This window comes from Mycteria americana, chromosome 15, assembly GCF_035582795.1.
Source record: "Mycteria americana isolate JAX WOST 10 ecotype Jacksonville Zoo and Gardens chromosome 15, USCA_MyAme_1.0, whole genome shotgun sequence".
In the NCBI taxonomy this organism is placed as follows: Eukaryota; Metazoa; Chordata; class Aves; order Ciconiiformes; family Ciconiidae; genus Mycteria; species Mycteria americana.
The window spans coordinates 5,897,805-5,910,208 of record NC_134379.1 but is presented as its reverse complement, the minus strand read 5'-3'; the positions used below and the strand labels follow the sequence as shown (position 1 = coordinate 5,910,208).

Below are 12,404 nucleotides of genomic sequence, written 5' to 3'. Positions count from 1 at the left end.
CGTCCCGCCGGGGCGTGCAGGGCAGGGACAAGCCCCGGGGAGGCGGAGGGGGAGAGACTGCTGGACGCCGACAGCCGGGCATCCCTGCCGAAAACACCCGCCACCCTCCGCACGCTGCCCTGGAGCAGCCACCGGCGCTGCCCAGGGACAGGGACGGGTGGGGGGGTGGGGGGCATGCTGAGCCCACGACCCTCCGTGATGTCCCCAAGCCCTGGCACTGGGTCTGTCCCCACCAAGGGTGAGTCCCATCCCCGACACAGCTCCACCCTGCCCACGCCCTGCGACACTTACAGCCCCATCCTCCTTCCCGGGTCTTTTCACCGCTAAGGATTTGTCCTCGTCCTTGACCTGAGGGTCAGACAAATAACAGGAGTGCGTTTCAGCCTGCCGCGGGGACTCGCTGCCGGAAAAGCCACAGGGACTGGGAAAAGCTACCGGGACCATCACCCCATGCCACGGGGGCAGGAGGCTGCTGCATGAAACAGCCCTAATTTGCAGCCTGTTGCAGCCCCAGGGACGAGGACATGTGTCCTTCCAGGCTTCCCGGTGGCCGAAAAAGTCGGGGGAAGTGCAGAGATGCGCCCCGGTTACGGCAAACCCCAAAGGTGGGAGAGGAAAGTGCTCTGCCCGCCTGGCCCGGGCCCCCTCCTCCTACATAGAGCCCCATCGCCGCTCCCCACGGCGTTTCTGCACGTCACCCTGCCGGGCGTCACAGCACGTTTTAAGTGTCACCAGCTAATCTCTGCAGCAGCCGCACCGTGGGACGTGCCAGCTCCCTGCTGAGTGGGGCGACCAGGAGTCTCTAAGGGGGTGGGCAACCAAAGCCTCCCCTGACCTGGGCCGTGCCTCTGAGCTCCAGGGCTCGGCCGTGGCACCGTGGCAGCAGCGCCTGGTGCGCCCCGTGGGCGACGCTCCCCGACTCGCCATCGCACAGCTCCCGCAAGCGCTCGGGGCTGGCCGGCGGCACCAAGGTGGCTCACGCCGTGTTAGGGGCTGCACCAGCCACTCGCAAAGCGGCCGTTAGCGACGGCGTTAGTAATGGCACGCGTGGCCGCGTCGGTGACCGTAGCCGCGCTGCGGCGGGGCGCGGGGGCAGCTCCCCGTTTGCTTAGCGCGGCACCCGGCGTGGCAGCGCAGCGAGAGGCTGGGAGCACCGCTCCGAACGCCGTGCTGGCACCGGGCAAACTGGGGGAGCTGGGCGGCAGCGTGCGGCAGCGTGACCCGAATGTGGGGTGCGGGCAAACGCGTGAGAGACTTCCCTTCTGCTCCCAGAATGCAAACCGGGATGAAAACGCCATGGCGATGTCTCATGGAGCCGCAGCCCTGGCTGGGGAGAGAGGGAGAGGTGAGATGGGCCGGGGCCGGCATGCGGGACGCTGAACCGTGGCACAGTGTACGAGCACGTGCCCTTCCTGAGCCCGGGACCCTCAGGAACGCGAGTCTGAGCCCACCTGGCCCTGCTCAGCGTACGAACAGGGAGCGCCTATAGGAAGGGCTCGGTGGCCAGGCAGGTGGCCAGGCTGAGACCCAACAAAACTCATTGTGCAAAAAAAGCCCCTTTAGTCAGGCCGCAGGACCGTGCCCCCGTTCCCCCCCGCCCCGGGCGGGCCAGCCCGTTGCTGTAAGCAAATGCCAGGGTGAGGGAAGGGATATTTTCTGCCCCGGGCACCCTGCTTGCCCTGACAGCCGGGGTTTATTCTGAGCCTGACTCTGTGCCAGCAGCCGGGCACCCCGGCAGGACCCACCGCCCCGGCTCGTGCCGCACTCCGAAACCCAGGGGGGTCGCACACGGGGCCGTCGGGGAGAACTCCCGGTCCCAGGGCTGGGCACGGCACAGAGGAGCCCCCGGCCACCAAACCACCCCGCCCGTTGGGGGGCACGTCACCCCGTCCCCCAAGGATTCCCTGTCCCCCCCCCGTCACCGCAGCATGAAATGCCGGCGCCCAGAGCACAGGCTGGGCACGGGGGTCCGGAGACAAACCTGCCCGCGGGTCAGAGCCCCCAAAGCCTCTGCCCGCGGCGCTCCCGCCTCCACGCAGCCTGGCACCACCCCAAAGCTCCCTGGGGAGCACCGGCGTCGGGGTCCCCGGGGGGCTGTAAGAAACGGGCCCTGGCCACCAAAGCGCCCCAGGGGTGGGTGCAGCCTTGCGGCCCCCAACCTCGGTGCCGGGACTGGCTCCCGCATGCCCCCCTCACGCTCCCCCGTGCCGTCACACTGGGGGTCCCCACCTTACCGCAGGGTCGGGGCGAGCCGGGAGCGGGGTTTCCGCCGGGGCGAGCGCGGCGCAGCGCGGTGGGAGAGGCACTAGCGGGGCGGCAGCCGGCAGCGCGGGGACAGCTGGGCTGATAGGGCCACCCTAAAAATAGCTGAGGAATGCGAGGGCCCCGCCGGCGCGCGCAGCAGCCGGAGGGGAGCGCCGGGGGGGAACACGCGGGCAGCGGGGCCTCGTCGCCGCCGCCACCACCGCTACCGCCAGAGGAAGTGATGTGGGCTTGCGGCAGCCCGACGCCGCGGGGGGAACTGCCTGGCCTCCATCCCACCGCCCGCCCCGGGGCGAGCGGGGAAAGACACCCCTGGGCCGAGCGCAGCTGCGGGGCCGGGGGGAGCCGAGGAGGGTCCTGCGCTGTGAGGGACGGGCTCGCAGACTCCCGCACCCCGGGGTCCCGCGGCGGGGTGCCTGGCACCGGAGCGGGGCGTCCAGCATCGTGCAGCCCCAACACCGCTTGCTCCTCCCTTTGCTTTCCCACGAACGTAACGGCCCCCCAAAACGCTCCCAGGGACGGACAGCCCCCCGCCCCGAGGTGAGGGCCAGCGCCACGGAAGCGTGCCGGCCCAGCAGCCCCCCCGGCACGGCACGGCAGCCCACGGTAAAGCCACTTTTGCGGCAAAGCTGCCTCTAGAGCTCCGAGGTCTCCCTGGAAACAGCGGGAGCGGGGCGGCGGGCGAGGGGCCGGGGGCCTCCCCGCGCGGGGCCTGCCGGGAGGAGGCCGGTGGCAGGGAGCCAGGCACGCCGGCGGTGCGGACGAGAGGCGGCGACAACCCAGGCACAGTGGGGACCCCAGCCGGCGCCTGAGCAGGTCCCTGCCCGACCGTGGGGACGCAGACGTGCCCCGAGCCAAAAACCACTCCCGGAGGGAGCGGGGTGTCCCGGCCTGATGGGGAGAGGCCACGGCAAACACCCTTGGCAGGGCTGGCACGATGCGGTGGAGGGTGCCCGCAGCGTCCCCAGGTAGCGCTGGTGGCAGCCACTGAGTTATTTGCAAAAAATCGAAGTCACGTCCCCCGGCAGCAGGAACGAGAGGCTTTGGTGAGGGCACCAGCCCAGCCCTGGCACGTAGAGCCACCGCAGCCCCCTCCGACGGCGAGCCAAACCCACGCAGACCCGGGTGATGCAACGTGGTCCTGCCGTCCCAGGGGGTCCCGAGCATCCCTCAGGCAGGGCATGGAGCCACCCGTCAGGGAGGAGCCCGGCTCCTCCACCGGGCCATCTCCACCGGGACCCCCAGCCCGGCCATGCCGCCACAGCAGTGCTTCTGCCCGGCCAGCAGATTCCTCTCGTTTTTCCATCAGGAACTTCGGCAGAGATGCACCGACCCCGTGTACGAGTCTGCCGGACACAAGCCCTCTCCCCAGGGCCCCTCGGGGACCCCCACGCCGGGGCCGCCCCGGCAGCACCATCCCTACGGTGAAGGCAGAGGAAGAGCCAACCCAAGAGCTTCCACCGGAGGAAGCGTGGACAAAAGGAGAAAGCGCCTCCGGCACGACGGGAGTGCCGCAGCCCCCGCCCCGCGTCCCCCCACCTCCCCACGGAGTCCCCCAGTGGGACACGGGGCACAGCAAAGGGCTGGCACCCAGCCACACCGTGGCACGGCGGCCTTGCACCCCGGGACCAGGGCGCCCACGGCCGGCAGGCGAGCGCGGCACGCGGGGTCTGCCAGCACGGCCGCCAAATGCCTGTGGTCCCGGCTGAAGCACTGGAGCGGTCAGCAGCGTTTCTGGAATATTTCTGCCTAGCCGGCGCACGCCTGGGCCCTGCCAGAGGAATTTCACCAGTAAATAAATAAATACAAGCGCGGAGCCGAGCCAGCCCGGCTGCCCTGCGCCGGGAGCAAAGCTGGGACACGGGGGGGGGGGGGGGTGGTTTCACCCGGTCCCTGACGCCCGGCCACACCGTGCCGCCAGCCGGCCCCCCCGTGCGCCCCACAGCACCGAGAACCCCCCCAGACATAGGGGGTGCCGCCCCTGTCCAGCTGCGGCGTGGGTCGGTGGGGACAAGGGCGGCTCAGCGCAGCCCCCGCCGAGGGGGTTAAACCCCCCGCGGAACGAAGGGAGCCCAGCACCGTCCCCGCTCCAGCCGGGGAGGGGCTTCCAGAGCAACAGCCCAAAATATGTCTATAATTTCCTGTTTCAAAAAGGATCATTTTTATTTAAATTAGGACCAGAAACATTCCAGGGAGCTTAGCGGGGCCTGGGGGAGAGCCAGGCCTCCCTGCACGCCGGCACCTTGCACGGCCCTGCCGGGTGAGGGACCCCCGACCGCGCCCTGCGTCGCAGCCTCGGCTCCCCGGCACCGGCAAAGCTGCGGCGCATCCCCCGGTGCACCCCTGCACCACGCGGGAGGGGGACAGCATCCTGCGACGGGGGTGCCCGTGTTGTGGTGGCACCCGAAGATGCCACGGACACAGTCGCTGCCCACCTCTCTGGCCGGTTTCCTCCGGCCGACGCCGTCTAACCGCACCAGGGCCTGGCGTGAGGCTGTACGCTGCAGCCTCTCCCCCGCAGCCCCAAGGCCACCGGCATCTCCTCTTCCCCCTTCCCAGCCACAGCACCACGCTCCTGGTGGGCACAAGCGCCCCGCCAGCCCCCGCACGCCGGCATCGAACGTGCACCTGCTCCCGCGCCGGCGCGCTGCAGCGAGGGTGGCAGCCGTGCCCCCCAGCCCTGCGGGGTTATCCGGCCAGGGGTTATACCAGCGGCACAGCCGGCATTGCCCAGTGACGCTTGCTGGGCTCCGGGGTGGAGCTGCCGGAAAACCGGCGCTCCAGCTCAGCGCAGACTCCACCCCACAACGCCGGCGCCTGCTCGGGGAGCACGTGGAGCCCCGTGGCCGCCACCACGGCGTCCCCGCCACCACGGCCACCCTTGCTTCATCCCGGCCAGCGGCCCACAGGGACGGGGCCCCGCCACGCTTGGCACAGCTCTCCCCAGTGCAGGCGACCTGCTCCGCAGGCACAGGCACCCTCCTCTCCCTAAGGAAGGCTTAAAAAGACACTGAACGAGCCCAGTTATAAACTAAACCGATGCCACGCTGCTGCACCCCCCTGCCACCATGGAGGGGGTCCAGCCCTGCAGGCTGTCAGCATTTGGGGGCCTCCGCCAGGACGCCGGCCGGGCAGGACACTGGTTAGCCCGCGGCAGGGTCAGTGGAGCCGGGCGGCTCACGCGGGAGATGTGGGTCACCCAGCCATTAAGTTTCTATTTATACAGCACCAGCCGCGCACGCAGGGCTGCGCACACCCTCGGCAGCTCCCGTCCCCCGGCACACCGCGCTGCCCTCCCTGGTCCCCGGGGAGGGATCCCACCGTGGGGAGGCTGACGTGGGCAGCGGGGCAGGCGGCGGGGCAGGCAGTGCCCCTACTGCAAAGCAGCATTAGGGATTTCCCGGCAGCGAGGATCAAAGCTCCTTTCCCCGCCGGACCGTGCTGCCTCAGTGACCGGACAGGGACAGACTTCCCCCGGGTGACGCAGAGCTGGGCTCTCCCGGAGCCCCTCCACAGGAGGAAGACCAAACCCAGCAGCGCTCCGAGCATTTTGAGGGGAAAACCCCACCGGTGCCGGTTCGCAAGCCCCGACGCGAACGCGCCCTTGCAGCCGCTCTGCCACCCCGGGGCACGGGCAGGCATCGCCCCTGCACCCCAGCCACAGCCTCCCGCTCCTCCCCGTGCATCGCTCCCGGCCGGAGCAGCCCTGGTGTCCACCGGTTCCCACGGCCCCTGCCAACCCAAACACCCGCTGCGAGGACGCTGGCGATCGGCAGAAACCCAGGGCACCGGCCCCGCGGCAGGGACAGCGTTACTCACATCCCAGGCAGTGCGGCGTGTCCCCTGGCCGCCCCGCAGCCAGCAGCGGCTCAGCTCACTCAGCTCCAGGATGGGCTGCACCTTGAGCTGCACTGTCTCCCCCGACTGCCGGATCATCTCCACGATCTCATCCCGGGATTTGTTCTCCACATTTCGCCCATTGATCTCCACCAGCCGGTCACCCGGCACCAACCCCAACGCCAAGTCTTTGGTGCCGGCTCCGGGTTCGGCGAAGTGCACGACACGCCGGTACACCTGCCCATCGGGCGCCCGGTCCAGCATGGTGGTGCGGCGTAGGGAGAAGCCGAAATCGCCGGTGTTGCGCCTCTGCAGCTCCAGCTGCCGTGGGGTGGGGGGCTGCGGGGGCACCAAGGCGGGCAGCCGCAGCTCGGCGGGGAACCTCTTGCCGACGAGCTCCGGCACCCTGGCACGCAGGGAGGTGGCGGGAGGGGTGCAGGGGTGTCCCGGGGGGACCCCTTGCTTGGTGAGCTGGGTCTCCAGCATGCGCACCTCCACCTGCGGGGAGGGGGCCGCTGAGTGCTCAGAGGGGGTGGACGTCTCCGAGGTGCTCTCATCCCGGCTCTTCTGGGAGAAGGAGAAGCGTTTGACAATCATCTGGGAGTTTTGCTTGGCCAACGAGCCGAACTTGGCCGCCCGCTGCAACACTGAGCCCTTGAAGTTGGCATCGTCCACCTTGAGATCGTCACTGGAGCTGGCCGTGCTCAGGTGGCCCGAGTCCAAGATGACGCTGCCCCGGTTGCTGTCGGAGTCAATGTCCGTGAGATGCAGGTCAGAGCCGCTGGCCACTTTGATGGGGATGGGGTTGGAGATCTCCAGGCGGGTCTTGGAGTCCCGCTTGGAGGCACGGTTGAGGTTGAAGAAGCCCCGGCGCATGCTCATCTCCTCCAGGCTCTTGAGCTCAGCCGCCGACATCCGCTCCTTCTTCTCCTTCTTTTCCTTCTTCTCCTTTCGGGCCCCATCCTTCTCTTTGTCCTTCTTCATCAGGTTGAACATGGTGGAGGGGGGCTCGGGGCGCGTTCGCCCCCCTGGCAGGGCACTGGGTTGGGGCGCTGGTCACGGCACGGCCGCCTGCCTGCAGAAGGACAGACGGGCAAGGGTGCCATCAGACAGCAGAACAGCCAACACCCACCCCACCGCCCCGCACTCCACCCTACAGGTCACCCTCCCCGGGGACAGCGGCGCCGTGGGGCTCTGAGACCGCCCCGGTCATCGTGTCCTCGCCCTGGCTGGGCACCAAGCCCCAGGGATGCAGCAAGGGTGGCCCTGCACCCCCAGGGATGCCCTGAAAGAAGCCCAGCAGCCTGGCACCCCCGTGCATCCCCGCGCCAGCACCGGGGCTGACTGCTGGCAAGACCCCCAGCATCTCCCGCAGCTCAGGAGCCGTTTCGGAGCAGCACGGGCGGGCAGGGGAGGAAGGCATCCCGGTTGCGTTTGCAGCGGTTACCGCCGGCGCGGACGCTCCCCTGGCAAAACCACCCATCCCTGCCGGCTGCGGCACCACAGGCATCCAGCCCCCTGGTTCAAAGCCCCCTTGTCAAAGAAACAGAGGCCTCTCTGCCACTCGTCCCAGCCCCGGCCACCGCAAAGCTGCGGGGGACAGCCACGGGCAACGTCCCCACCGGGGAGGGAGCTGGAAACACGGCCCTAAGTGAAGGCTGCTCTAATAAACAGGAACCTGTAAAATCACATCCCTCCCGAACACTGATAAGTGTCTAATTTTAGCCGGGGCGACGCAGAAGCTCGTGACGCTGCCGGTGACCTCCAGGAACAGTCGCTCTTTTATTCAGGCGTCCCGCGCAGCGGGGGGAGCACCCAGCCGGCAGCAAAACCACAGCCAGGCAGAAACCCCGGCCACCCTGGAAAACCCCACGTGCACCCAGAACCCAGGGGCACCCACAGCCTCGCCCCACATGGGGCTGCTACGGGACCCGTCTGCCCCCAGGGGCAACCGGTGCCCACCAGCCCCCCCCAACCTCCATCGAGCGCTCAGGCTGCGGATAAACAACCCCAAACTGGAGCAGCCGGCTGGCAGCGCCGCACGGGACAGGCTGACAGCTATATATAACGGGGCAGGAAGCCGCGCAGGAACTTAACCTCGGCACAAAGGACAACAGGAAAACTCCCCGCGTTCGAAGCATCTGCTTTACAGCTCTCCGATGGGCGCGGGGATGAGGTTTGGGCAACCCATGGGGACGGGCAACGCTGCCCACGCTGGCAGCGCGGGCTCTGCAGGTACCCTAGAGCGCATGGATGCCGTGCCGTGCCGTGCCAAGCTGCACCTTGGCTGCAGCGCAGCGTTGGTGCTGCATCACCACCCTGGCCTGGGCCACCTCCCGACGGGGGCACGTGGTCCCCACTGCCCCCCAGTGCTGGGGGGGGGGACCCGCTGGGACACGGGGAACCCTTGCCAAGGCCTCCCCTTGGCATAGCCACCCGGGTTCCGGGGACGGCTGCCCGAATCCCACCGCTCCTCGAGGCCGGGGCGGGAGCGCACGTGCCCGGGAGAGCCCCGGCTGCAGGGCAGGTGAGGGCAGGGCTCTGCAAGCCGCAGCACGGTGCCGGCCCCGGGCACGCGATACAGCCGAGGCAGCGAGGGGAAGCAGTCGGAGGGACAAGGTCGGGCACGCAGCGGCTGGGCGGCTGCGTTTGCCGGCTCCAAGTCTCCTGCCCACGGCCAGAGGGGCTGCCACGGCTCTGCCCACACCGCTCAGCCCTGGGGCTCGGCCTGTTCTGCCTTCCCGTGCAGCACCCAGGGCTTTGCTTACGCCCACAGCCAGGACCTGGGCTGGGCAGGACCCCAAAACACGTGAAAACAAGCCAGCTCCTTTCTCCTCTCCCAGAAACGCCGGCTGCGGGGTGACCGCTGACCTGAGCCCAGGGACGGTGCGGCTCCTTCCCATGACCCGCAGCAGGTGCTGCCGGCAAAGGGCCCCATGGACACGCCACTGCGGGGGCCGCTCTCCGCCGGCTCCCCCACGGAGGTGCCGGGGCCTCAGCACAGACAATGGCAGGGAGGGAACCACCCGCGCCCGTCCCCCCGCCACGACACGTGCCACCGGTACCCCCAGCTTCCTAGGCACCCCTGAAGCAGTGCTGCCAGGGGATGCAGGAAGGGCTACACCCCCAGGAGCACCCCGCGCTCGCCCCGTGGCAGGGAGGGGGCTGCCGGGACCCCTTCCCAGATCCGGGAGGGGGGAACTGTCGGGAGCAGAGCCACTGGCCGGGCAGGTGCTGGTTAGAGCCGCGGCGCTGGGAGGCAGGCGGCCGGTGCGCTCTTTGTCCTCGGTGGTTTCTCTCCCCCGCATACACCCTCCCGGCCTTTGTACGCTCAACAAAAAGGGGGAACAAGCGTTACCGTCTGCATCGCTAATCAGGCAGCGCCGGCAGCCAGCAGCCCGGCCGTATGTGCCCCACACAAGGCCGCTGCTGGCAGCAGCAGGGCAGGGGGGACGGGAGCTTCGTGGGCTGGGGCGAAGACCCCAGCATCCCCCCCGCACCGGCGTCCCCGGCCCATGTGAGATGCCATTGCGGTTTGCTCCCTCTTCCCCGAGGAGGTTCCCGCCGGCGGCACGCACGCACCAGGGATGCCGGATGGGTGCAGCCCAACGCCGCGAGCAGGAGACAGCTGCTGAGCGTGTCCTCGCTCCTGAATCAGACCCAACGCACCTTCCCTGACTCAGCCTGGGCTCGCTCCGGGATTACCCGTCACCAGGCGTGTTCAGGGCAGCGGCGTGCATGAGCCATGACAGGGGAGGGAGAGGCACCCGCGGGTGCCGGCTGTGCCTGGGGATCGCACGCAAGGACGCTGCTGCGACACCTGGGCTGGCAGGGGACAGCGGATGTCACCCGGGAAGGGTCGGGCGGCAGAAAGGGAGACTCAGCTCAAGGCCCGCAAACCCAAAAACCCTTCCTGAGCCCCCCAAGCAGCAGTGAGGGGGATGCAACTTCCCCCTCGTCCCCCCACCGTGGCCATGAGCCCCCGCGTCCCTGCCAGGGCACCAGGGAGTTTCAGGCAGGGAGGAAGGCGTTCACTGAAACGCCGGGCCACTCCTTCCCTCCCTGAGACGCAATCTCGTCCGACACGCTCCCTGCGCAGGGACCTGCAGTGCAAGTTTCCCGGTTGCCTGCCCTCCTCGCTCTGCTCCCCACCGCGATGCCGGCAGTAGGGCCGCGCTCGCCCACCGCTTCGGCACGGGAGCCGGCGGCTGTCACCTCCTTGGGCACACCACGTTGGGGCACCACACGCCCCGGCTGTGCCTGGCTGGGCAGGGACGATGCCGTGCCAGGGAACGGGTGCTGCCGGCAGCAATGCGGCCAGCCCAGCTCCCACGCGGGGCAAAGGGGTCTGACCTGCGCGATGGCTCTTCGTCTCCTTGCCGGACACAAGTTTTCCACAGAACAAGGAAATTTAGGGGGTTTCCAAATCCCTCTGCACTGCCTGCCCTTACGGACAACACTGGGATGCGTCAGGAGGAAAACAATCCCAGATTTACCCGAGTCACAGCTGGGATGTGCCGCCAGGCTGTCTCCAAAGCGGGATTTCAGGTCCTCCTGCCGCGGGAAACCCCGTGTCCAGCAGCAAAGGGGACCCAGTCTGCCTTTGAAGCGTCACCCCGGGCCGGTGGCGGAGGCCAGCACGGTGCACAGGGTGCATGCGTGGGGTGCAGGCACCCGCCTCACCCCAAAGCCAGGCAATAAAACAGCCCAAGAGTCCTTACAAAAACAGAGGTGGTGGAGCAGCAATCGCTGCCAGGCTCTGCTGGGTGGGAGTGAAAGCGGGAGACGGTTCAGCAACCAGCTGGGGGAAGGACAGGCGGGTCACAGCCCTGTCACCGTGGGGCACGTGCCTCCCCCACCACCCGTTTCTGGCCCCAAATTTGCAGCCGAACCCCCCACACGGCCCATCCCACAGCAAAGGTGAAGGGCTGAGCCACGGCTCGCCAGCGGGCAAAGTCCAGGGCCGGCGCAGGCGCTGTGGGAACACTCGGCTCCCGATGGGGGACGGGGCGGTGGGAGCTGCCGGGTGGGGGTCCCCCAGTGCTGGGGTGCCAGGGCCAGCCCGGGGTGCGGAAACACCAGCTGCCACGTGCCCTTGCACACCCACCGTGGGCCCACACTTTTCTGTAATTGCCCTAAGTTTAGCTCCGGCGCTCGTTGACCAGACGATTTGCATCTCACAGGCTGGCTGGAAACCACACTATTTCTGGACGCACGTCCCAGCCCTCACCCGCCGCTCTATATATTCCTCCCCGGGCAAATTAACGTGCAGGCAGGCGCCGTGGCAGCCGCAGGCCCGGCGAGCCCCTGCCACCCCCAGCACAGCAGCTTGCTGCAAGGCCACCCACCCCCTTTGTGTCACCCCAAAAAGGGACCCAGGTGCCAGTGCCGCCGGCCCCGGCGGCGACGCGGCTAACAGCGAGCCAGGCTAATGGCTTCGGATGCAGTTGCCCAGTGGTGCGGGAAAGGCCCAGGCTAGCGGCTTCTCCCTGGAAGCGGGGCCAGCCCTGAGGAGCCCTGCTGTGGGTGCTGGGGCACCCAGGGCCGTGGCACCCAACCCGCGGCACCCTGCAGGGACAGGCTGGCTGTCCCCCCGCTGGAGGGTGCATGCCCACCCTGGGGGCACAGCTGCCCCCACAGCACCCACAGCTGCCCCCAGCGGGGTGCACGCACCCCCAGCACCCCACGGCGTGTGCGGCAAACACACAGGTGCTGCGACGCAAGGGAGGGGGCACGCACAAACACACCCGGCAGCGCGACGGGGGGCAGGCACAAGGTGACATAATGGGGGCCGCCACAGAGATGCACACGCACACGCGTCCACAGGCGTGCACACGCGTCCACAGGCGTGCACACGCACGCACACGCATGCACACACGCACTGCCAGACAGCGGGGGATGCACAAGCACAGGCGCCGCAAGACAACAGGGCCACGCGCATACACACACCCCGCACCAGCACCGGGGGGCGGGCACGCACGCACGCACGCACACACGCACACCCCGCTTGTGCAACGCCGCGGGGGCACGGGCACACGCGCGGGCACACGCACACGCACACGCACGGCCCGGCCCGGCCCGGCCGGGGGGCGATGCGGGCGCAGCGCGTCCCGTCCCGCCCCGCCGCGGCGCGGTGCGTGCCCCTGCCCCTGCCCCTGCCCCCGCCCCGGGGCCGGTACCGGTACCGGTGGCGGTGGCGGCGCGGCGGGTACTCACCCGGCGGCGGCGGCGGAGCGGGGCCCGGTGCTGGCGGCGGCGGTGCCGGGCCCCGGCGGCGGCGCGGGGCGGGGCGGGGCGGCTCCGCA

General features: G+C 69.2%; 2 protein-coding genes across 20 annotated transcripts in view; one reads left to right on the top strand and one right to left on the bottom strand.

Annotated features, from left to right (window-relative positions):
* MYO18A (myosin XVIIIA) overlaps window positions 1-12,394 on the bottom strand; it is a 39,968-nt gene extending 27,574 nt beyond the window's left edge. For 16 of the 19 annotated variants that reach the window (XM_075518035.1, XM_075518036.1, XM_075518017.1 and 13 more), the window contains exons 1-2: window positions 12,316-12,394; window positions 6,082-7,174 (exon numbers count right to left, since the gene is read on the bottom strand). In XM_075518035.1, coding sequence (XP_075374150.1) covers window positions 6,082-7,095 — 1,014 coding nt within the window. In that variant the 5' untranslated portion in view covers window positions 7,096-7,174; window positions 12,316-12,394. Of the gene's footprint in view, window positions 1-291; window positions 551-2,234; window positions 2,331-6,081; window positions 7,175-12,315 lie in introns of those variants that run through there. The other 3 variants (XM_075518026.1, XM_075518032.1, XM_075518037.1) reach the window with 2 other exon arrangements.
* On the top strand, window positions 3,858-5,526 carry LOC142417393 (uncharacterized). The gene is made up of 2 exons (XM_075518038.1): window positions 3,858-4,053; window positions 4,438-5,526. Exons 1-2 carry the CDS (start codon window positions 3,952-3,954, stop codon window positions 5,263-5,265), a joined length of 930 nt encoding a protein of 309 aa, XP_075374153.1. The 5' UTR covers window positions 3,858-3,951; the 3' UTR covers window positions 5,266-5,526.
* Window positions 12,395-12,404: the final 10 nt, after the last annotated feature.

What these genes read in the sequence shown, in the direction of transcription:
- LOC142417393 (XM_075518038.1), top strand. Translation starts at nt 3,952, where the DNA reads ATGCCTGTGGTCCCGGCTGAAGCACTGGAGCGGTCAGCAGCGTTTCTG. An exon ending in CTGCCAGAGGAATTTCACCA is followed by an intron (nt 4,054 to 4,437) that starts GTAAATAAATAA and finishes TATTTAAATTAG; the next exon opens with GACCAGAAACATTCCAGGGA.